Source organism: Ascaphus truei, unplaced genomic scaffold (assembly GCF_040206685.1).
Source record: "Ascaphus truei isolate aAscTru1 unplaced genomic scaffold, aAscTru1.hap1 HAP1_SCAFFOLD_620, whole genome shotgun sequence".
Lineage (NCBI taxonomy): Eukaryota > Metazoa > Chordata > Amphibia > Anura > Ascaphidae > Ascaphus > Ascaphus truei.
This window is the reverse complement of record NW_027456953.1, coordinates 94,692-119,490: the sequence shown is the minus strand read 5'-3', so window position 1 is coordinate 119,490 and position 24,799 is coordinate 94,692. Positions and strand designations below refer to the sequence as shown.

General features: G+C 48.9%; 1 protein-coding gene across 1 annotated transcript in view; it reads right to left on the bottom strand.

Moving 5' to 3' along the window:
* Positions 1 to 20,259, bottom strand: part of LOC142485660 (uncharacterized) — an 81,409-nt gene extending 61,150 nt beyond the window's left edge. The window contains exons 1-6 of the mRNA XM_075584482.1: positions 20,142 to 20,259; positions 15,069 to 15,125; positions 9,551 to 9,607; positions 3,773 to 3,921; positions 3,657 to 3,678; positions 1,568 to 1,624 (exon numbers count right to left, since the gene is read on the bottom strand). Coding sequence (XP_075440597.1) covers positions 1,568 to 1,624; positions 3,657 to 3,678; positions 3,773 to 3,921; positions 9,551 to 9,607; positions 15,069 to 15,125; positions 20,142 to 20,259 — 460 coding nt within the window. The remainder of the gene's footprint in view (positions 1 to 1,567; positions 1,625 to 3,656; positions 3,679 to 3,772; positions 3,922 to 9,550; positions 9,608 to 15,068; positions 15,126 to 20,141) is intronic.
* Between the last annotated feature and the right edge of the window lie 4,540 nt (positions 20,260 to 24,799).

Genomic DNA, 24,799 nt, shown 5'->3' with positions numbered 1-24,799 from the left:
GGGGGAGAGAAGGACATGCTGGGGGAGAGAAGGACATGCTGGGGGAGAGAAGGACATGCTGGGGGAGAGAAGGACATGCTGGGGGAGAGAAGGACATGCTGGGGGAGAGAAGGACATGCTGGGGGAGAGAAGGACATGCTGGGGGAGAGAAGGACATGCTGGGGGAGAGAAGGACATGCTGGGGGAGAGAAGGACATGCTGGGGGAGGGAGAAAGACATGCTGGGGGAGGGAGAAAGACATGCTGGGGGAGAGAGAAAGACATGCTGGGGGAAAGAAGGACATGCTGGGGGAGAGAAAGACATGCTGGGGTAGAGAAGGACATGCTGGGGGAGAGAAAGACATGCTGGGGGTAGAGAAGGACATGTGGGGTAGAGAAGGACATGCTGGGGGAGAGAAGGACATGCTGGGGAGAGAAGGACATGCTGGGGGAGAGAACGACATGCTGGCAGAAGGACATGCTGGGGAGAGAAGGACAGGCTGGGAGAGAGAAGGACATGCTGGGGGAGAGAAGGACATGCTGGGGGAGATGCTAGAGAGAGAAGGACATGCTGGGGGAGAGAAGGACATGCTGGGGAGAGAAGGACATGCTGGGGAGAGAAGGACATGCTGGGGGAGAGAAGGACATGCTGGGGGAGAGAAAGACATGCTGGGGGAGAGAAAGACATGCTGGGGAGAGAAAGACATGCTGGGGGAGAGAAGGACATGCTGGGGAGAGAAAGACGTGCTGGGGGAGAGAAAGACATGCTGGGGGGAGAAGGACATGCTGGAGAGAGAAGGACATGCTCGGGGAGAGAAGGAAATGCTGGGGGAGAGAAGGAAATGCTGGGGGAGAGAAGGAAATGCTGGGGGAGAGAAGGAAATGCTGGGGGAGAGAAGGAAATGCTGGGGGAGAGAAGGAAATGCTGGGGGAGAGAAGGAAATGCTGGGGGAGAGAAGGACATGCTGGGGGAGAGAAGGACATGCTGGTGTGGGAGAGGAGAGAGAAAGTCATGCTGGTGTGGGAGAGGAGAGAGAAAGTCATGCTAAGAGAGAAGAGAGAGAAAGACATGCTGGGATAGAGGAGAAAGACAGACATGCTGGGGGAGAGCAGAAAGAAAGAAATGCTGGGGGAGAGGAGAGAGACATAATGGGGGAAGAGCTGATAGAAATAACTGCTAGAGGAGAGAGATGAAAGTTATTACGGGGAAGAGGTATAAGGGATCTGTCTGGATACCAAGATGGCAGACGGACCAGGTCATATATTGCCACACCTAAGATGGATGCTGACAGGAAGTCAGCCTCTCTCTTGTCCTTTATCGCCAGCAGCTGCTTGTGGTCTTTAAATAGCAGGCAGTTGCTCTCTGTATTTTCTTGTGCAAAGTACTCTGTTCCCCCTTGAGCGCTGCCTTTGTTTCTGTGATTGCCTGCCTGTGTTTGAACTTCTGCTTGTACCTGACTACCCCTGCCTGCCGCCTGACTCGACCCCAGAACTGGACCTGATTACCCCTTCCTGCCGCCTGTCTCGACCGCGGAACTGGACCTGACTACTCCTGCATCCCAGGCCCACATCAGTGTATTACTACCTACCTCTGCACTTCGACACGGCATCCGCTTTGCCCTTAGCAGAGGGGACAGAAGGAGATGCTGGCGGAGGAAAGAGAAAGATGTTAGGGGGGATAAAGACGTGCTAGGATGAAAAGAGAGACATAAAGGGGGGAAAAGCCGCATGAGGGGGAAGGGACGGAGAAATACATTGCAAGAATGGGATAGATAAGGGGGAGGGGTGGGGAATAAATTGTGAAACGCATTAGGGGAAGGGAAAGAAGGAAAATATTTTACATTAGATTAAGTAGAACAATACGCATAGATTAATAGTGGAGAGAGTGGGCTACTGTAGCTTAAAGAAAAACACCTTTCTTGGAGATCCATTTTCCCCCCCCAGTTAACGTCACCTCCTCCTCCACCTTCTCCTCCTCCTCCGAACTACAAAAGAAGCCCAAGACCAATGACAGTAAGTATTATAAATACTTGTAGTCTTCCAGTGCCCATGTTAGCTAACCCAGCAACTACTCCTACTTTACTACCTCTACTTATATCTATCAGTGCCATTTCTCTAATGCCTCACAAGTCACATTCTCGCTTACCACTTGCCAGTAACATATACCTCCTGCCCGATGTCAGTCCTACTTTCCCCAGCCTTCTGTCAGAGCTAGGGGCCACCCTCTTAAATATTGGGATTGCTGTCTTGCACACATCAGTTGCTCACACAGAGCCGGGGTGAAAGTCAGAAATCACTGAATTATGAGAGAATTAACAGAAGAGGTACAACCCTCACACAACACCTCAGAGTTACAATCCTGTTGGGCTAAGTACTCACCCCCAGCTAGAAATAGGTGGTAATTTGGGGCGCCATATTGGTCGAACAAATTTTTTGCTACAAGGAAAGAGAGACCCCCTGTGAGTCACCATAATCACACTGGCTGCTTTTGAATCCCCTGTACAATACAGAATATGTGAATGGATGCTGCCATTGGCATACATTCATTGAATCTCGCTGTGTTTGGCTCTGAATCACAGTAGATTGTTAGGTCACTGGTTCAACAAGTTTAATGTAGGAATGTTTCTGTTACACACATGAAAGGCAGTGAGAGTATGAAATATATTGCATCTGTGGTTCCTATATATGGGGGTGAAATAGATATATATTATATATATATATGAAAATATATCTTAGAGAGAGAATATGGTAGCACACAATGAAAATAAGGCCTCAGCAGAGGCACGTGTATTTGCAGTCTGTAAGGATCCCAAGAGATCCAATATACCGGCACAGCACAAGAGATAATAACATAAAGTGGTCCAAAATACACACATATGCCCTGGAGACCGAAACGTTGGGTATATGTGTGCATTCTGAAGCCCAATAAACAACTTTTTTGTGGTTATCTTTTGTGCCGGTGTACTGAATCTCTAGGGATCCTTACAGAATATATAATGTATGTATGTATGTATGTATGTATGTATGTATGTATGTCTGTATGTCTGTATGTCTGTATGTCTGTATGTCTGTATGTATGTATGGATGGCAAATGGAAATATTCCTGTATGCTCATTTGCATGTCTTAGACAGGTCTGCACATATACATGCAAATGAGTATAAAGCAATATTTCCATTTGCTATATGCTTTGCTGTGGAGGGTTTTTGTCACTTTTTTTACCCACCATAGCTTAGCTAAGTATATATATATATAAATAAATATACACACACAAAGTTGGAACACAGCCGCTGCATCCCCTAGCGCCAATATCTTTGCTGCAATTGTTCCCAATGTACCCGAGTCTGTTACTTAGGGAGGCGCAATAAGAAGACGTAGGGAGGAGTTACAGGATAAACGTTTTTCTTGCATAGCGCTGACAGTGAATGCAGCAGCCTTGTGCATATACATTTTTGCAGCCCCGATTCCCTGCCCCGTAGAGGTGTTTGGTGCCTGAGGCACAGGGAGATAAAGGGACATACCCCACGTCACAAGGAGCTGACTGACACCGGGATTATATGGTGGGTTTTTATCAAGTTCTGTGTCTACGGCGCAGCTAAAAAAATCCATTCTTCTATTGCAATGCATCATTGCGACTGTACAAACTGCCGATAATAAAATGCATGCTGTATTTAAATTACCTGTAGTATTTGTCATCCGTAGCTGAAAAGAAAAACAAAACATGTTTTAGAAGTCATTTCCTTAGCAAATATCTGCAGGTGCCCAGCCACCGCCAAGGGGGAGAGAGAGCCAGTACTGCTGTCCTGGACCCTTTTCTGCAAGTCATTGAGCTACAGGACACAGACACAAGAGGCAATCCCTTCCTCTCTGATGGGCACTGAGTGGGGGAGGCCTCAGACAGTGTGGTCTGGGTGGTGGTAGTCAGGTCCAAGCAGAAGTTCAATCCTAGACAGGCAAACACAGGAACAAAGGCAGAGCTCAAGCAGGAACAGAGTACTTTGCACAAGCAAAGACAGAAAGCAACTGCCTGGGTCAGAGGGTGGGGCCTCAGGAGAGAGGTGGGAGAGAAGGGACAGACCAGGAGGAGAGACAGACATGAAAGGTGAAGTGATCTACATAGGAAGAGAAAAAACCCAAAGGGAAAATAAAGTAGGAGAGAAATACATAAGAGGGAAAAGAAAGGTATGAGGGGTTGTGAAATAGAAAGAAAGCATGTGTGAGAGAAGAAATATGGGGGCGGGGGAAAGGGCTTTGTATTCTGAAAGCCAGGGTCATATGTGAGATGATTTAGCCCAGATAGTGTCAACTCGGCCCTCTTTTCCAAGCACAACAAGTCTGTTTCTTTTCTTTACTTTATTTGTGGAAAGCAGGTGAAAAACAGGAACATGTGTAGAGATGTAGGTGTTGGGATAATGTCTCTTTGTGGGTGCTTGGTAGTTAAAGGCAGTTGAAAAGATAATCCTACCATACAGGAGTTTACAGCAGTGCTCACTCATCCACAGGTAATGGTGGAAAAGGAAGTGAGGGGCAAGGGTCACACTAAAATGGAGTGAGACTGCACTACTGTCAGCAAAAATACAGGGGAGAAAATGGGAAAGTCCATTAACTGGAGGACTGGAGATGTTGCCAGAGCAACCAGGGGTGCGACAGCTTGGAAGGAAAAAGGCTACTTAATGTATCCATTCCATCTGCACTAGGAGTAAACTGCAAGGAAAGTAAATCCACGTCCAGCTAGCAAGCAGAACTGCCAAGGGAGAGGGGGGCTGAACAGAAAAGGCAGACAGGGGTATTTCTGTTCCATGACACTTTGGGAGGGACAAAAAATATACATGAGGGGAAATGAATAAGATAAAAACATAAGGAGGATCAGATAGAAATAAGGATATAAAGTATATAATAAAATAAAGACATAGTGGAGAGGAGAGAGAAAGACGTGCTGGGGAGAGGAGAGAGAAAGACATGCTGGGGAGAGGAGACATGCTGGGGAGAGAGAAAAACATGCTGGGGAGAGGAGAGAGAAATACGTGCTGGGGGAGAGGAGAGAGAAATACGTGCTGGGGAGAGGAGAGAGAAATACGTGCTGGGGAGAGAAAGACATACTGGGGGGGAGAGAAAGACATGCTGGGGGGGAGAGAAAGACATGCTGGGGGGGAGAGAAAGACATGCTGGGGAGAGAAGGACATGCTGGGGAGAGAAGGACATGCTGGGGAGAGAAGGACATGCTGGGGAGAGAAGGACATGCTGGGGAGAGAAGGACATGCTGGGGGAGAGAAGGACATACTGGGGGAGAGAAGGACATACTGGGGGGGAGAGAAAGCCATACTGGGTGAGAGGGACATGCTGGGGGAGAGAGGGACACGCTGGGGGAGAGAAGGACTTGCTGGGGGAGAGAAGGACATGCTGGGGGAGAGAAGGACATGCTGGGGGAGAAGGACATGCTGGGGGAGAGAGGGACATGCTGGGGAGAGAAGTGGGGGAGAGAAGGACGTGCTGGGGAGAGAAGGACACGCTTGGGGAGAGAAGGACACGCTGGGGGAGAGAAGGACTTGCTGGGGGAGAGAAGGACATGCTGGGGGAGAGAAGGACATGCTGGGGGAGAGGGACATGCTGGGGGAGAGAGGGACATGCTGGGGGAGAGAGGGACATGCTGGGGAGAGGGGCATGCTGGGGGAGAGAAGGACATGCTGGGGAGAATAGGACATGCTGGGGAGAGAAGGACATGCTGGGGAGAATAGGACATGCTGGGGAGAGAAGGACATGCTGGGGAGAGAAGGACATGCTGGGGAGAGAAGGACATGCTGGGGAGAGAAGGACATGCTGGGGAGAGAAGGACATGCTGGGGGAGAGAAGTGGGGGAGAGAAGGACATGCTGGGGGAGAGAAGTGGGGGAGAGAAGGACATGCTGGGGAGGAAAGGACAGGCTGGGGAGAGAAGGACATGCTGGGGGAGAGAAGGACATGCTGGGGGGAGAAGGACATGCTGGGGGGAGAAGGACATGCTGGGGAGAGAAGGACATGCTGGGGAGAGAAGGACATGCTGGGGAGAGGACATGCTGGGGGAGAGAAGGACATGCTGGGGAGAGAAGGACATGCTGGGGAGAGAAGGACATTCTGGGGAGAGAAGGACATTCTGGGGGAGAGAAGGACATGCTGGTGGAGAGAAGTGGGGGAGAGAAGGACATGCTGGGGAGGAAAGGACAGGCTGGGGAGAGAAGGATAGGCTGGGGGGAGAAGGACATGCTGGGGGGAGAAACACATGCTGGGGAGAGAAGGACAGGCTGGGGAGAGAAGGACATGCTGGGGAGAGAAGGACATGCTGGGGAGAGAAGGACATGCTGGGGAGAGAAGGACATGCTGGGGAGGAAAGGACATGCTGGGGAGGAAAGGACATGCTGGGGGAGAGAAGGACATGCTGGGGAGGAAAGGACATGCTGGGGAGGAAAGGACATGCTGGGGGAGGAAAGGACATGCTGGGGGAGAGAAGGACATGCTAGGGGAGAGAAGGACATGCTAGGGGAGAGAAGGACATGCTGGGGGAGAGAGAAGGACATGCTGGGGGAGAGAGAAAGACATGCTGGGGGAGGAAAGGACATGCTGGGGGAGAGAGAAGGACATGCTGGGGGAGAGAGAAGGACATGCTGGGGGAGAGAGAAGGGCATGCTGGGGGAGAGAGAAGGGCATGCTGGGGGAGAGAGAAGGACATGGTGGTGGAGAGAGAAGGACATGCTGGGGGAGAGAAGGACATGCTGGGGGAGAAAGAAGGACATGCTGGGGGAGAGAGAAGGACATGCTGGCGGAGAGAGAAGGACATGCTGGGGGAGAGAGAAGGGCATGCTGGGGGAGAGAGAAGGGCATGCTGGGGGAGAGAGAAGGACATGGTGGTGGAGAGAGAAGGACATGCTGGGGGAGAGAAGGACATGCTGGGGGAGAAAGAAGGACATGCTGGGGGAGAGAGAAGGACATGCTGGCGGAGAGAGAAGGACATGCTGGGGGAGAGAGAAGGGCATGCTGGGGGAGAGAGAAGGACATGGTGGTGGAGAGAGAAGGACATGCTGGGGAGAGAAGGACATGGTGGTGGAGAGAGAAGGACATGCTGGGGGAGAGAGAAGGACATGCTGGGGGAGAGAGAAGGACATGCTGGGGGAGAGAGAAGGACATGCTGGGGGAGAGAGAAGGACATGCTGGGGGAGAGAGAAGGACATGCTGGGGGAGAGAGAAGGACATGCTGGGGGAGAGAGAAGGACATACTGGGGGAGAGAGAAGGACATGCTGGGGGAGAGAGAAAGACTTGCTGGGGGAGAGAAGGACATGCTGGGGAGAGAAAGACATGCTGGGGAGAGAAGGACATGCTGGGGGAGAGAAAGGCATGCTGGGGGAGAGAAAGGCATGCTGGGGGAGAGAAGGACATGCTGGGGGAGAGAAAGGCATGCTGGGGGAGAGAAGGACATGCTGGGGGAGAGAAAGACATGCTGGGGGAGAGAAGGACATGCTGGGGGAGAGGACATGCTGGGGGAGAGAAGGACATGCTGGGGGGGGGAGGTGAGAGACATTCTGGGGGAGAGGAGAGAGAAAGACATGCTGGTGTGGGAGAGGAGAGAGAAAGACATGCTGGTGTGGGAGAGGAGAGAGAAAGTCATGCTGGTGTGGGAGAGGAGAGAGAAAGACATGCTGGTGTGGGAGAGGAGAGAGAAAGACATGCTGGGGAGGAAAGGACATGCTGGGGAGGAAAGGACATGCTGGGGGAGGAAAGGACATGCTAGGGGAGAGAAGGACATGCTGGGGGAGAGAAGGACATGCTGGGGGAGAGAGAAGGACATGCTGGGGGAGAGAGAAGGACATGCTGGGGGAGAGAGAAGGACATGCTGGGGGAGAGAAGGACATACTGGGGGAGAGAGAAGGGCATGCTGGGGGAGAGAGAAGGACATGGTGGTGGAGAGAGAAGGACATGGTGGTGGAGAGAGAAGGACATGCTGGGGGAGAGAGAAGGACATGGTGGTGGAGAGAGAAGGACATGCTGGGGGAGAGAGAAGGACATGGTGGGGGAGAGAAGGACATGCTGGGGGAGAGAGAAGGACATGCTGGGGGAGAGAGAAGGACATGCTGGGGGAGAAAGAAGGACATGCTGGGGGAGAGAGAAGGACATGCTGGCGGAGAGAGAAGGACATGCTGGGGGAGAGAGAAGGACATGCTGGGGGAGAGAAGGACATACTGGGGGAGAGAGAAGGACATGCTGGGGGAGAGAGAAGGACATGCTGGGGGAGAGAGAAGGACATGGTGGTGGAGAGAGAAGGACATGCTGGGGGAGAGAGAATGACATGCTGGGGGAGAGAGAAGGACATGCTGGGGGAGAGAGAAGGACATGCTGGGGGAGAGAGAAGGACATGCTGGGGGAGAGAAGGACATACTGGGGGAGAGAGAAGGACATGCTGGGGGAGAGAGAAGGACATGCTGGGGGAGAGAGAAGGACATACTGGGGGAGAGAGACGGACATGCTGGGGGAGAGAGAAAGACTTGCTGGGGGAGAGAAGGACATGCTGGGGGAGAGAAAGGCATGCTGGGGGAGAGAAAGGCATGCTGGGGGAGAGAAGGACATGCTGGGGGAGAGGACATGCTGGGGGAGAGAAGGACATGCTGGGGGGGGGGGAGGTGAGAGACATTCTGGGGGAGAGGAGAGAGAAAGACATGCTGGTGTGGGAGAGGAGAGAGAAAGACATGCTGGGGGAGAGAAGGACATGCTGGGGGAGAGAAAGGCATGCTGGGGGAGAGAAGGACATGCTGGGGGAGAGGACATGCTGGGGGAGAGAAGGACATGCTGGGGGGGGGGAGGTGAGAGACATTCTGGGTGAGAGGAGAGAGAAAGACATGCTGGTGTGGGAGAGGAGAGAGAAAGACATGCTGGTGTGGGAGAGGAGAGAGAAAGTCATGCTGGTGTGGGAGAGGAGAGAGAAAGACATGCTGGTGTGGGAGAGGAGAGAGAAAGACATGCTGGTGTGGGAGAGGAGAGAGAAAGTCATGCTGGTGTGGGAGAGGAGAGAGAAAGACATGCTAGGAGAGAAGAGAAAGAAAGACATGCGAGGAGAGAGAAAATCATGCTGGGATAGAGGAGAAAGACAGACATGCTGGGGGAGAGGAGAGAGACATAATGGGGGAAGAGCTGATAGAAATAACTGCTAGAGGAGAGAGATGAAAGTTATTAGGGGGAAGAGGTATAAGGGATCTGTCTGGATACCAAGACAGACCAGGTCATATATTGCCACACCTAAGATGGATGCTGACAGGAAGTCAGCCTCTCTCTGGTCCTTTATCGCCAGCAGCTGCTTGTGGTCTTTAAATAGCAGGCAGTTGCTCTCTGTATTTTCTTGTGCAAAGTACTCTGTTCCCCCTTGAGCGCTGCCTTTGTTTCTGTGATTGCCTGCCTGTGTTTGAACTTCTGCTTGTACCTGACTACCCCTGCCTGCCGCCTGACTCGACCCCAGAACTGGACCTGATTACCCCTTCCTGCCGCCTGTCTCGACCGCGGAACTGGACCTGACTACTCCTGCATCCCAGGCCCACATCAGTGTATTACTACCTACCTCTGCACTTCGACACGGTATCCGCTTTGTCCTTAGCAGAGGGGACAGAAGGAGATGCTGGCGGAGGAAAGAGAAAGATGTTAGGGGGGATAAAGACGTGCTAGGATGAAAAGAGAGACATAAAGGGGGGAAAAGCCGCATGAGGGGGAAGGGACAGAGAAATACATTGCAAGAATGGGATAGATAAGGGGGAGGGGTGGGGAATAAATTGTGAAACGCATTAGGGGAAGGGAAAGAAGGAAAATATTTTACATTAGATTAAGTAGAACAATACGCATAGATTAATAGTGGAGAGAGTGGGCTACTGTAGCTTAAAGAAAAACACCTTTCTTGGAGATCCATTTTCCCCCCCCAGTTAACGTCACCTCCTCCTCCACCTTCTCCTCCTCCTCCGAACTACAAAAGAAGCCCGAGACCAATGACAGTAAGTATTATAAATACTTGTAGTCTTCCAGTGTCCATGTTAGCTAACCCAGCAACTACTCCTACTTTACTACCTCTACTTATATCTATCAGTGCCATTTCTCTAATGCCTCACGAGTCACATTCTCGCTTACCACTTGCCAGTAACATATACCTCCTGCCCGATGTCAGTCCTACTTTTCCCAACCTTCTGTCAGAGCTAGGGGCCACCCTCTTAAATATTGGGATTGCTGTCTTGCACACATCAGTTGCTCACACAGAGCCGGGTTGAAAGTCAGAAATCACTGAATTATGAGAGAATTAACAGAAGAGGTACAACCCTCACACAACACCTCAGATTTACAATCCTGTTGGGCTAAGTACTCACCCCCAGCTAGAAATAGGTGGTAATTTGGGGCGCCATATTGGTCGAACAAATTTTTTGCTACAAGGAAAGAGAGACCCCCTGTGAGTCACCATAATCACACTGGCTGCTTTTGAAGCCCCTGCACAATACAGAATATGTGAATGGATGCTGCCATTGGCATACATTCATTGTATCTCGCTGTGTTTGGCTCTCTGAATCAAAGTAGATTTGTTAGGTCCCTGGTTCAACCAGTTTAATGTAGGAATGTTTCTGTTACACACATGAAAGGCAGTGAGAGTATGAAATATATTGCATCTGTGGTTCCAATGTATGTATGTCAATTTTTGATATATATATATATATCTATATACAGTGTTCGACAAACCTATACATTTGCTCGCCCCGGGCGAGTGGATTTAACATCGTGGCGAGCTCCTATTGGCCCAAGCAGCACACGTTTGGTACTAGGTGGCGAGTAGAATTTTTTGTGTGGCGAGTAGTTTTGTTGGTGATTTGTCGACCACTGTCTATATATGTTCTGTCCCTGTACGCATGCGCAATGGTGTCGCTCTCTCGCGCTCCGTGCTTTGGCATATTAGTACACATATGCGCGATGGTCCCCCTTCTGTGGCATCGCTAAGACGATACAAGACGCTGTAACTCGGCGCATGGGTCTATACATTTACACTCGCGCCTGACATTGCACACCTGCGCATGCTCACGGGCTTCTGCTTTAAGGGTTCCCACATACAGACACTCCGGGTCTTATAGGTTGCATAGCTATGATGTCATTTAGATCGTTTTGTGTATAGTTGCTTTCAGCTGATCCAGAGAGGAGGGGCAGGTTGTTAACCTATCACTGTTTGCTAATGGTGTTGCATGTGGGTATATAATGGTGGTTTTTGTCACTTAAGGGTGAGCACTCCCTTGAGAAAGGTCCTGTTTCAGGACCGAAACGTCGGTTGTATGTGCCTTTTTTTCAATACATCTACAGTATATTTGATATCAATCTGAGTGCTGTCTCGGTTCTTGCTGCGTGGTCTTGGACTCCTGGTCTGCCTGGTAAGGAATCTCCATTTTTATTCAATATTATATGGGCCAAAGGGTTAACTAAATAACCAATTATTATTATTGAAGTATTTTACTTTATATGTTTTGTCAATTGGATGCAGCATTGGGCACCCCCTGTCTCTTGTTATATGAGACAAGCACCGGCTTTCTACTTTTATTGCGAGTGACATCTGCCTTTGTATGTATATATATATATCTATATCTATATCTATGTATATATATATTTGAGAGAATATGGTAGCACACACTGAAAAAAAGGCAGGTGTGGTGCACGGTAAAGGGTAAATAGTTAGTCTGTACGGGTTCCTAGATATTCAATATACCGGCACAGCACAAGAGATAATAACATAAAGTGGTCCAAGATGCACACATATGCCCTGGAGACCGAAACGTCGGGTATATGTGTGAATTCTGAAACCCAATAAACAACTTTTTGTGATTATCTCTTGTGCCGGTATATTGAATCTCTAGGGATCCTTACAGACTATATATGTATTTATATGTGTATATATATACATCTTACTATATAAAATTGAAAGCACTGTATGCCTGTCTGGATGTCCGGTGTCCCTAGGGGAAATCTCATTGGTCCCTTGGGCCGCCCCCGCACACCTCTCATTGGCCTGAGGTGGAGTGACAGGCCAAAGGACACACAGGGACACACACACACAGGGACACACACACACACCTCTCTCTCTGTCCTCTCCCCCCATCACACTCACCTCCCTCTCCACTCACCTCCCTCTCCACTCACCTCCCTCCACCTCCCGCTCCACTCACCTCCCTCCCCAGCGTGGGGACAGGCAGTGGCCAGGGCAGCCTTCCGCTGCCTCCACTCACCTCCCGCTCCACTCACCTCCCCGGCGCGGGGACAGGCAGTGAGTGGGCAGGCCAGCCTGCCGCTGCCTCCACTCACCTACCTACCACTCCCTCCACTCACCTCCCGCTCCCTCCACGCACTTCCCGCTCCCTCCACTCACCTCCCGCTCCCTCCACTCACCTCCCGCTCCCTCCACTCACCTCCCCGGCGCGGGGACAGGCAGTGGGCAGGGCAGCCTGCCGCTCCCTCCACTCACCTCCCGCTCCCTCCACTCACCTCCCGCTCACCTCCCTCCCGCTCACCTCCCTGGCACTGGGACAGGCATTGGCCAGGGCAGCCTACCGCTGCCACGCGGCACCTAAGATGGCGGCGGGCGGAAGGACCCCCTTCCTCCCTCGCGGACTAACTAAGATGGCGGCGGCCAGAAGGCGAGGTGAGTGTGTGTGTGTGTGTGTGTGTCACAGCGTGACAGTGTGTGTGTGTGGGACACTGTGTGTGTGTCTGTGTGTGTGTGCGTGTGCGTGTGTTACACTCTGTCTCAGACACTGTAGAGTGGGGACCGGAGCTACACATGGGGGGGGGGACGGGGGGATCAGGAGTGGAGAAAGATACAGGGGGAGTGGAGAGGAGGGACCCGTCAATTTAAAGCAAACCAACCCCCCTCCTGTCCACTGCCCCCCCCCTCCTGTCCACTGTCACCGCCCCTCCTGCCCACTCTCCCCCCTCCTGTCCACTGTCACCCCCCCCCCTCCTGTCCACTGTCACCCCCCCTCCTGTCCACTGTCTGTCCCCCCGTCCACTGTCACCCCCCCCCTGTCCACTGTCACCCCCCTCCTGTCCACTCTCCCCCCCCCTGTCCACTCCCCCCCCCCTCCTGTCCACTCTTCTCCCCTCCCATCCCCTCCTGTCCTCTGTCCTTTCCACTGTCCCCCCCCCCCCCCCGGCCACTGTCCCCTCCTCCCCCCGGCCACTGTCCCCCCCTCATGTCCACTGTCTCCCCCCTCCCCTCCTTTCCCCCCCTCTCCACCCCCCCCCTTTTCCTAGCGCTAAATGTAACTCACGGGCAACGCCGGGTCTCTCAGCTAGTATATAATATACACACACACACACAAAGTTGGAACACAGCCGCTGCATCTCCTAGCGCCAATATCTTTGCTGCAATTGTTCCCAATGTACCCGAGTCTGTTACTTAGGGAGGCGCAATAAGAAGACGTAGGGAGGAGTTACAGGATAAACGTTTTTCTTGCACAGCGCTGACAGTGAATGCAGCAGCCTTGTGCATATACATTTTTGCAGCCCCGAGTCCCTGCCCCGTAGAGGTGTTTGGTGCCTGAGGCACAGGGAGATAAAGGGACATACCCCGGGTCACAAGGAGCTGACTGACACCGGGATTATATGGTGGGTTTTTATCAAGTTCTGCGTCTACGATGCAGCTAAAAAAATCCATTCTTCTATTGCAATGCATCATTGCGACTGTACAAACTGCAGATAATAAAATGCATACTGTATTTAAATTACCTGTAGTATTTGTCATCCGTTGCTGAAAAGAAAAAGAAAACATGTTTTAGAAGTAATTTCCTTAGCAAATATCTGCAGGTACCCAGCCACCGCCATGGGGGGGACAGACAGTACTGCTGTCCAGGACCCTTTCTGCAAGTCATTGAGCTACAGGACACAGACACAAGAGGCAATCCCTTCCTCTCTGATGGGCACTGAGTGGGGAGGCCTCAGACAGTGGTCTGGATGGCGGTAGTCAGGTCCAAGCAGAAGTTCAATCCTAGACAGGCAAACATAGGTGAGACTGCTTGTGTGCAGTCGAAATGTTGGATTTATGCTGGATTAAAGTTTCAACATTTGAATAGACCGTGTGCCTGGAGTGCTTTCCTCACCTATGTTACCACTTGGGGACCTGGCAGAACAACCCCCCCTTGGTCCGTGGGCACCAGCAGGTTACATCTACTTTGTTTTATTGGTTGTGTGCCAGATCATCTCTCTCTATTGAGAGGAGAAAGATGTGCGGGGGTGTGGGGGTGGTGGTGGGGGTGGGGCGGAAGGAGAGAGAAAGATATGCTGGGGAGAGAAGGACATGCTTGGTGAGAGAAAGACATGCTGGGGAGAGAGGTGAGAGAGACATTCTGGGGGAGAGAAGAAAGAAATACATGCTGGTGTAGGAGAGGAGAAAGACATGCAGGTGTGGGAGAGGAGAGAGAAAGACATGCTGGTGTGGGAGAGGAGAGAGAAAGACATGCTGGTGTGGGAGAGGAGAGAGAAAGACATGCTGGTGTGGGAGAGGAGAAAGACATGCTGGTGTGGGAGAGGAGAGAGAAAGACATGCTGGTGTGGGAGAGGAGAAAGACATGCTAGGGACATGCTAGGAGAGAGGAGAAAGACAGACATGCTGGGGGAGAGGAGAGACATAATGGGGGAAGAGCTGATAGAAATAACTGCTAGAGGAGAGAGATGAAAGGTATTAGGGGGAAGAGGTATAAGGGATCTGTCTAGATACCAAGATGACAGACGGACCAGGTCAAATTTTGCCACAATCAGATGGATGCTGACAGGAAGTCAGCCTCTCTCTGGTCCTTTATCGCCAGCAGCTGCTTGTGGTCTTTAAATAGCAGGCAGTATCTCTCTGTATTTTCTTGTGCAAAGTACTCTGTTCCCCCTTGAGCGCTGCCTTTGTTTCTGTGATTGCCTGCCTGTGTTTGAACTTCTGCTTGTACCTGACTACCCCTGCCTGCCGCCTGACTCGACCCCAGAACTGGACCTGATTACCCCTTCCTGCCGCCTGTCTCGGCCCCGGAACTGGACTTGACTACTCCTGCATCCCAGGCCCACGTTGGTGTATTACTACCTACCTCTGCACTTCGACACGGCATCCGCTTTGCCCTTAGCAGAGGGGACAGAAGGAGATGCTGGCGGAGGAAAGAGAAAGATGTTAGGGGGGATAAAGACGTGCTGGGATGAAAAGAGAGACATAAAGGGGGGAAAAGCCGTATGAGGGAGAAAGGGACGGAGAAATACATTGAAAGAAAGCGATAGATAAGGGGGAGGGGTGGGGAATAAATTGTGAAACACATTAGGGGAAGGGAAAGAAGGAAAATATTTTACATTAGATTAAGTAGAACAATACACATAGATTAATATTGGAGAGAGTGGGCTACTGTAGCTTAAAGAAAAACACCTTTCTTCAAGATCCATTTTTTTCCCCCAGTGAAAAAATAAAATAAAAAAGGCTCTTGAAAGACTATGTATGATGTATTGCACCTGGTACACAGAAATGCATGGGAGGGGACTATATAAAGATGGATGCCTTGCACAAAAGTAGCACCTGGTTTACTACAAGAAAAAATCCCCCATTGTACAGTCATTTGAGTTGTCGGACTGTGTGTGATGTGGGCAGTTTTTACTTATTTTTTTGCTTTTGAGGACATTTCTTGAGCCTGAATTTCACTGATAATTTGATACACTTGTGCACATGCACTCGCACACCCCATCACAGCATGCACACAATTATTCACAACGCACGCACACTTTTACCTGGTGGGGGGCGGGGGGCATTCTCTCATGTGTTTTACTATTTATTCATTTAATGTCTCGTAATCTCAAAGGTTCCAGGAATATTCTGGACTTCCGGCTCAGGGTGAGAGAGATTTCATTTCCCTACCATTTCGTAGGGATTCATTTTCATGGCCATTCAACAAAGTATTACTTACTAGTCTCCTCCAGCTGTGGTAACTATAAAGAGAAATTAACAGTTAGAACTTGTTTTAGCAGAGTATGTATTCAGGAGCTGTAATATAGTGGGAGCACTTAGCTATGCAAAATATTTACGTTATGTTTGTACACAATTTACATCATCTGGAATATCTTTTATAGAGCAGTTTAAACTTTATAGTGGTTTATAATGTGTTTTCATGCTTTGCAGATTCCTCCTGTAACAATGCTCTGATAAGCATCAATTATAACATAATATATTTAAATCTCAATTGGATAATAAAATTATTTTCTAATTAGAATACATATATTACGTAGAATATAAAGATCAATGTTCTGATTAATATTTAGGTTATGGCTTAATATACAGGTGCAGCCACGAGTATTCTAACACTTGCCTTGGAAAATCTGGGGCAATCTCCCAGTAATGCTGCAACATTTCTGTGACATTTCTGTAGACAGATTAATGGCCCATCGGATTAACACAGCAGGGTCCCTGGCAGTCCCATTAAAACTGACCAGGGATCCCTGCGGTGTTAATCCGATGGGCCATTAGTCTTTCTGCAGAAATGACAGAGAAATGTTGCAGCATTACTGGGAGATTGCCCAAGATTTTTCAAAGCAAGTGTTAGAATACTCGTAGCTGCACCTGTATTTCTAGGAATAATAGTGTAGGTATTCTTTTTAATATATTAAAATAATAATACTTCTGTATCTTTCACGTCACACTCTTCCATCAGGAAGAGAATAGAAAGTAAAGAAAACTACAGGTTAAAATGTGTGTAATATTATTTCAACATAGACATACAGATAGAGAGAGAGATAAACGCTGCTTTGCAAACACACATACGTGTACACTGCACTATACATCCACACACACACAGACCTGGCTATACATTGCTCTGAACATAGAGACATAGAATGACAAAGATCTATACACTGCTCTGATATATATTTCTCTGTGCATCGTAACACATACACACACTTCTATATTATGGTCTGCTTGTGCGAACATAGGAACAGACATACACTATTCATTCTGAGCGTACACATAGATACATAAAATAGAAGATATGCAAAAAATACATGTGTAGAATTTACACCACACCAAAAATATTGCATGAAAATGCAAAGCTGTTAAGGAATAAAAGTTTATGCTCACGAGCGTTCCTGTAATTTCTTCCATTGTAAGAGCTATGGAATGAAAAAAAATGACCCATTAAGCAAAACATACAGTAGCTTGTCCCACAAATGTAGCAAACCTAATGTCCCTTCAACTCGTTCGCTGTAGGGTCTGCAACTTATTGCTCCACTGGCAATGGGGTAACAGAGTGACTTTTGGGATAAAATCAGGTTCCCCAAAAAAGGATCCATGCTTTAAAATTCTCCTAAGCCTATGAAACCCTAAATCAGCACATACCATCCTACTGAAAGACAGGATGTATAATAATGGCCCAAGTTAAATGGGGAGGGAGAAATAGGCTTACTGCCCCCCTCTGGCAGCCTCTGGTTCATTTCAATAGTGCCCCAGCTTGCTATTTACTGATAATATGTGGAAGGTCCATTTGGTTTAAATTAATTCCCATTAAAAAAAAGCAATTAAGTAAAATAAACCTCACCCATTAAGAGCGGAGAAGCATCTAGGATAACGGGGTTCATTTGGGAAGTGCCCCAAATAAATACTATGTGTGTATATATATATATATATACTCTCTGATACAGCTGTGACCCGTCTCTCTGTTCCCTTTCCCGTGGTCCCGAAAGCTTTTCTCTAATTTATCCCAAACTCCCAGATGGTCCCGGAGGTACTTACCTTCTAAACACTGTTGAGCACTAGAAGTCCTGTTATGAATCACATTTCTGTCAGAATTGGTATTTGATGAAAAGAGAAGAGAGAGCAAGAGCAACGGGGCAGCACAAAAGAGGGAAATGGGGCAGGGCCGCTTATTCAATATTTCTATGAAGCCATCATCCAGAAGAGTTCAATTCCTTTCAACTGAATGGAAATAAAGTCTTCTGCAGCACAGAGAAGACGGCTTCACAGCAAATTTAAGTGGGACACTGAAGAAGAGACATGAAGAAGAGACAGGGTGTGTGAGAGAAAAGATAGAGAGAGGGGAGAAGCACAATAATAAAAGGTAAGAGAGAGAGAGAGAGAGAGAGAGAGAGAGAGAGAGAGAGAGAGAGAGAGAGAGAGAGAGAGAGAGAGAGAGAGAGAGAGAGAGAGAGAGAGAGAGAGAGAGAGAGAGAGAGAGAGAGAGAGAGAGAGAGAGAGAGAGAGAGAGAGAGAGAGAGAATGAAGGAACCACAAGTACTGTAAGAAAGTGACGAGAAGGAAAGGGGTACAAGGTGAAAAATCGGGGACGTGCACCCTGACACACTTACACTCGTAAACCTTGAAAGGCAACTGTCCTGTGCCATGCACTGCTTTATATATCCCAGACTGAGTGATGTCATAGACTGCAGCAGTAGCAGGGTCCCCTGATTGCATCATCACCTGCACCTCAGGGCAGCCATGATGTTGGTTTTTATTACTATAATGTAGCTAGTCAAAGAAACTAAATGTGAAACCTATAGAGAAGGGTGTGTAATACCCCTTCTTTTGTACATGGATGGACGCTCCATGTAGAGTATAATGTTTTTACTATATCTAGCATGTGCCATCAGCAAGGGAGGCATGGCCAGGGAGCCTTGTTTCCTCTGGATAAAATGAAGAAAAATCCCAACTTGCAACTGAGAGAGAGAGAGAGGGGGGCGGAGGGAGAGAGAGCAGAGGGGCAGAGGGAGAGAGAGCAGAGGGGGAAAAGTGAGAGGGGGAGCAGTAGAGCTCCTCTTACACACACACACACACACACCCAGCATTACACACACACACACACATACCCAGCATCACACACGCACAAACATATATCCAGCATCACACACGCACAAACACATACCCAGCATCACACACGCACAAACATACCCAGCATCACACACCAGCACCACACACACACACACACACACACACACACACACACACACACACACACACACACACACACACACACACACATACAGCATCACTCACACACTTTACCAAGATGGGTCCAAAGAGAACCCCAAAAAGTTCCTATAACTAGCACTCGCTGTGGTATTGAGTAGATGAGTAATTACTCAAACGCTCCATGACCAGAGACTGACCATCGGCTGACATATATAAAACATATATGTCCACATAGGACTAAAAGTGAAAAAACAAAAAAGTTTTAATAAACATATAAATGTAAATCATGGACATACAATGTGTTGTGGAATAAAATCCTCTAATAGGAGTGGGTGCCGCCTATAAATAAGTAGGTGAACACCACAGATAACAAAATGAATAACCCCTACATCAAATTAAATAAGGGGGGAGGTGAAAACAAACCAACTTAAACCCACGTATAAGTGGCGCAGCAGACAACTAGTAGATACTGTATACAATGGAGAGATCTTCCAAGAACGTATATAGCAAGGGCAGAGCTACAGTATATAGGATGAACCATGTACTCACATAGCAAAGAATAGTATGAACATGTGTATCATCTCACATCTATACCCATAAGGAAATTGTAGTTTAAAAGGCATCCATATAGCTAAATAGCAAGAACCCACCAAATCCCACTCAGTACACTGTAATACTATACAAGTTTCTATGAAGCAGATCCCAATAGCTAACTCCCCAAATGCCCTATTTGAAGTATATATCCCTCACATAAAATATATCAGCAGTCAGGAAGTAAACGCAGTGTGGCTACAATGAATACAGATACATAAACCAATATAATCAGCTCTCAGTAGATGTGTCATGAAATTATGTATCAAAGAACCATAATACAAGCCATTTCTGCAACAAATGCTGCTGGAACTGCCAGATACACACACTCCTAGCATCTCACACACATACACACACACCCAGCATCTCACACACATACACACACACCCAGCATCTCACACACATACACACACCCAGCACCTCATACACACATACCCAGCATCTCACACACCCAGCATCTCACACACCCAGCATCACACACACCCAGCAACACACACACCCAACACACACACACACACACACACCCAGCATCTCACACACATACCCAGCTTCTCACACATACAGTAGATTACATTATTTCTATGTGACCCCCCCCCCCCTTAGGGAGATGGTATCTTACGGGTGTTATGGTGCTAACCTGTAGGCTCCCAGGAGGCTGAGTCTCTGCGATGGTTGGTGGGAGCTTGGGGTGCTGACTTTTCGTCAGGTTGGTGCAGCGCCTCCATCTTGCAGGACTCTGCCAAGAACAGATTCATTCTCACAGGAACTTTCCTTCTAGCAAGAAGCACTCTGGAGTCCAGCAACAATGCAATAACGGGGCCTGTATCTCAGAAAGTAGGGGGTCCCCGGACCTGAAACCAACGTGGTTCTGCTCCGGAGACCTTCTGCTCACGTACGCTAGTAATAACATTTCAATGTTAAAATATTTTTATTTCTGGCGAGATTTGCACAGATAGAGGCGGATCTCTCTGCAGCAGATAAAAGTCACCAGGGGGAGCCCTTTTCGGAGGGCAGGTCATGTCGGCGCCGGTAACTCGCCATGTTTGCAAATGTTACTCTCACTGGGCCTTTCTGCATACCGTGAGAGCAACATGGCAAAAAAATGGCGAGTTCAAAACCCTGCCGATAATTTCTATCGGACTTTACTGCATGAGGCCCTATATTTGAAACCTATAGAGAAGGGTGTGTAATACCCTTCTTTTGTACATGGATGGACACTCCATGTAGAGTATAATGTTTTTACTATATCAAGCATGTGCCATCAGCAAGGGAGGCATTGCCAGGGAGCCTTGTTTCCTGAGGATAAAATGAAGAAAAAACCCAACTTGCAACTGAGAGAGAGAGGGGGGGGGGGGCGGAGGGAGAAAGAGCAGAGGGGAAAAGTGAGAGGGGGAGCTGAAGCACCCTCTTACACACACACACATATTGCGCGTGCGCACACACACACACACATACACATACCCAGGATCACAAACCCACATACCAAGCTTCTCTCTCACATACACCTAGCATAACACACACACAGCATATGACACACACACACACACACACACACACACACACACACACACCATATCGCTCACACACTCAGCATCACACATGTACACACACACATACCCAGCATCACACATAGACGCACATACCCAGCATCTCACACACATACACACACATACCCAGCATCTCACACATACAGTAGATTAAATTATATGTATGTATGTATATCTTTAAAAAACAAAAAGGGACAGCGCGGACTCCATAGTGTAAATAGTACAAGGTTTTATTAACACAAGCAAAAATCAGCTCACTCACAGCAATTCGATAGAACATGCACATTGGACATAAGCATCGGTATCGGCATCGGTCTCCTGTTGTTCGTCTGCCGGTATGGAGCTCCTATCCCGTAGCTGGAGGCGTGTAGAGATCTTCCGTTTCCACAGCCGGGCACCTCCGATGGTGTGCGTCCACACAACGGCCCCCCGGGTACAATGATACACGCTCTCCTGATTCTGCAATTCCACAGCTCCCCTCCATTATAGTAGCAGAGAACCAATGAAACAGGTTCATGGCACAGCCAATGGCGTTCAATCCTTACGCGTTTCGTCGCAGAAAGTGGGGGCGACTTCTTCAGAGGCTAAGGATGATGTAATAATCATACATTATGTTGCCCAAATTGGATGATTACTAATTGAATCAGTTACCACCCTTAACAAGTGGATCGGAGTGACTATAGGCCAAACGGCTTAAACTTGGATAACGAACACATACAATAATGTAATTACAAAAGTGTAACATAAAGCAGCTGGCACAACATAATAGAATTGGACTGAGGCAGGGGGAAACAACAATCCTATAAAAATACAAAACTCTAATCATGATGATATTACACTGTATTTTTACAGGATTGTTGTTCCCCCTGCCTCAGTCCCATTCTATTATGTTGTGCCAGCTGTTTTACAGATGCAGCGGCCGTTAATCGAACATTTACCTGGGCAAATCTTGCGTTATGCTGCGTGTTGGTCCGAGATGGTCCGTTGCAGACATAATGGCGCATCGGATTAACACAGCACAGGTCCCTGCTGTGTTAATCCTACTTGTTAAGAAGTCTTACTAAAAGACGAAACGCGTAGGGTTAATAGATTGTACCTACTCTCTGTTTCTTTATTGTATGTCCTTATTCAATAATACAGCTATTTGAAAATACCAAGGTTGGTGTTCTGATATTTTTCTTTCCTCCACCTGCCCAAGAGAGGCGGTTCATTGGACTGTTTGGAGAACACTGTGTATACCCTAGCACAACACGGCTTGTATTGAGTGCCTGCGCACCTGCCACTGCGCATGCTGGGAGCAGACCGGAGCAGAGCCACAAGCGAGAGGCGTACACACAAGTAGGTGATTGGAAACCCACGCCGAGGCAGCGGTCAAGCGACGGGAGCGTCGGCGCATCTGTTACTGTGCATGCTGGGAGCAGACCGGAGCCGAGTCACGAGCGAGACGCGTACACACCAGTACGTGATTGGAAACCCGCGCCGATGCAGCGGTCAGACGACGGGAGATCTATCCAGCCATCCGGGGAAGTTTCCAGGCTACAGGTGGAGTCCCAGGCAGCTTGCCAGTAACGGAATACCGACAGAGGTGAGCGAGTGAGAGGGAGCCCAGAGAAGACCACCTGGGAGTTCCATAATCGGGTCAGCCACGTTTAGTTACCTGGGGTGATCTTTTTGTGTGGGGGCAAGTTGTGGGGAAGAGGACGATTGGGTGGAAGATAAGGCGCTGCATATCTATTTCAACTGGCGATATACATCCATTGGAAGCGTGAAGGTCCCATACCCACATCCACCCACACCCCTGGAGTGACTACTGGTTACGATTTACTCCACTTATTCTCACTAACTCTCTAACCTGTATTTTCTCCAATCACCCGTTAGAGACTTATTACCATCATTATATGTCCTATTTCATTACATGTGGAGTGTTTATATATTTCTAATTTCAAAGATGCTATTACATCTGCCACTTTCTGTGTATGTTAGTGTTGATAGTTACCTCCTTTTAGCAGTCTTTTCAACCTACCTACAGCAGATCCTGTTATATTTATATTCTTACCTAGCGCCGGATGTCATAGATAAATATTCATATTTTGGGTATTTGTGTTAAAACCGACATTGAGGCAGCAAGGTTTAGGAAGTTTTTTTCCTTGAGTGTTTTGCGCACCTGATTATATATATCTATATATCTATATATCTTAATATATAAATCTGAAGTTTGTGGGGTTGTAGATGTGGCCAATCAGATTCCTCCGTATCCCTGCCCTCTATGACGTCACCCAACTGCCACTCATTGGTCGGTGTGGAGACACACACACACACACACTCACCCAGCAGATCTCTTCGGCTGATGCCTCTCCTAAGCTGGTGTCAGCTCCGGAGGATCCACCTCAGCCTCCTTCACGGAGCAGTGTCAGCCATCTTGCTCCCAACCTGCCCCGGATTGAAGCACCTATCAGGCCCCCGTGAAGACTTCCTGCGGCTGGTGGTCGTGTTTGTAGGAGGGAGGGGGAGGGAGAAGCCCCCTACACACAGCGGAGTAAGGGTTGAAGCGCCAAGACTCAGCTCTCCAGCCTCCATACCCCGTTCGTGCCCGTCAGCTTCCTGCCTCCCGCCTCAGATCCGCGGGGGAGCGCACGCCGCGTGCATGCGCCTCCGTCTCCTGAACAGCAGACGGAATGTTCCGGGGGGGGGGGCGTGAACGACCGGCCAAGACAGCCCCCGCGCCTACGTCCTCCTCCCTCCCTACAGCTGCGGCTGTCACAGCCGCCTCACAGCACCCGCGCCTCTCCGCACTTTCCCTTCCCCGGCTCCTACCTGCAGCCTCCCCCGCTGCTTCAGGTATGGGGACAGCAGGGGGGGGGGGGGGTGAGAAGAGATGCAGGTGGGGGGGGAGAGATAACACACCCACTCAGTCACTCACCCACTCACTCACTCAGTGGGGGTGGGGCCGGAGCTGTTATCACGGGGGCCACATTCATGTGCAAGGGGTCCACGATTGCTGTTAACGGGGGAGAAAGGGGAAGTGAGACAGAGGGCAATGGAGAGAGGGCAATGGGGGAGAGAGACAGGGGGGGGGGGGATCAGACAAAGAGGGGGACCGGGTATATCAGCTAGTAATATATATATATATATATATATCCCTTGCTGCAGTGGAAGCGCTGTATGCTGGGTGATAATGGTGAAAGACAGAGTTGCAGACCTGTCTAAGACGTGCAAATGAACATACAATAATATTTACAGTTGCTATATGCTTTACTGTGGAGAGTTTGTCACTTGGTCACTTTTTTTACTCACCATAACTTAACTCAGTATTATGGTATAGCCTATCCCATAGCCTCTTTGCATACCCAGTTAAAATCAACCCCACACTGATGAGACCCATAAAGGTCGAAACAGCTGTCTGTGGGTGGTTTTATGGGTATGCACCTTAACCCTGGCTGTGCTCAAAGCTGTGACCATGCAGCAAGCTTAAGCCTCTAGGGAACCATGTTAAAAATGGTTTTTGAGGCAAAAAGTGACACTGTGTGCTCATTTGCATGTCATTTCCCAGAATCCCTTGCTGCAGTGGAAGTGATGGGTGATAATGGGGAAAGGCGGGGTTGCAGACCTGCAGATGAGCATACAGATATATATATATATATATATCATATTCTGTGAGCTGTTATTATTTGGTTCCTGTTTGGGGTTCTCATAATTGGGATCCTGTGCAGGTGGAGGCACTGCCACTTTATATATTTGTTAACCCAGG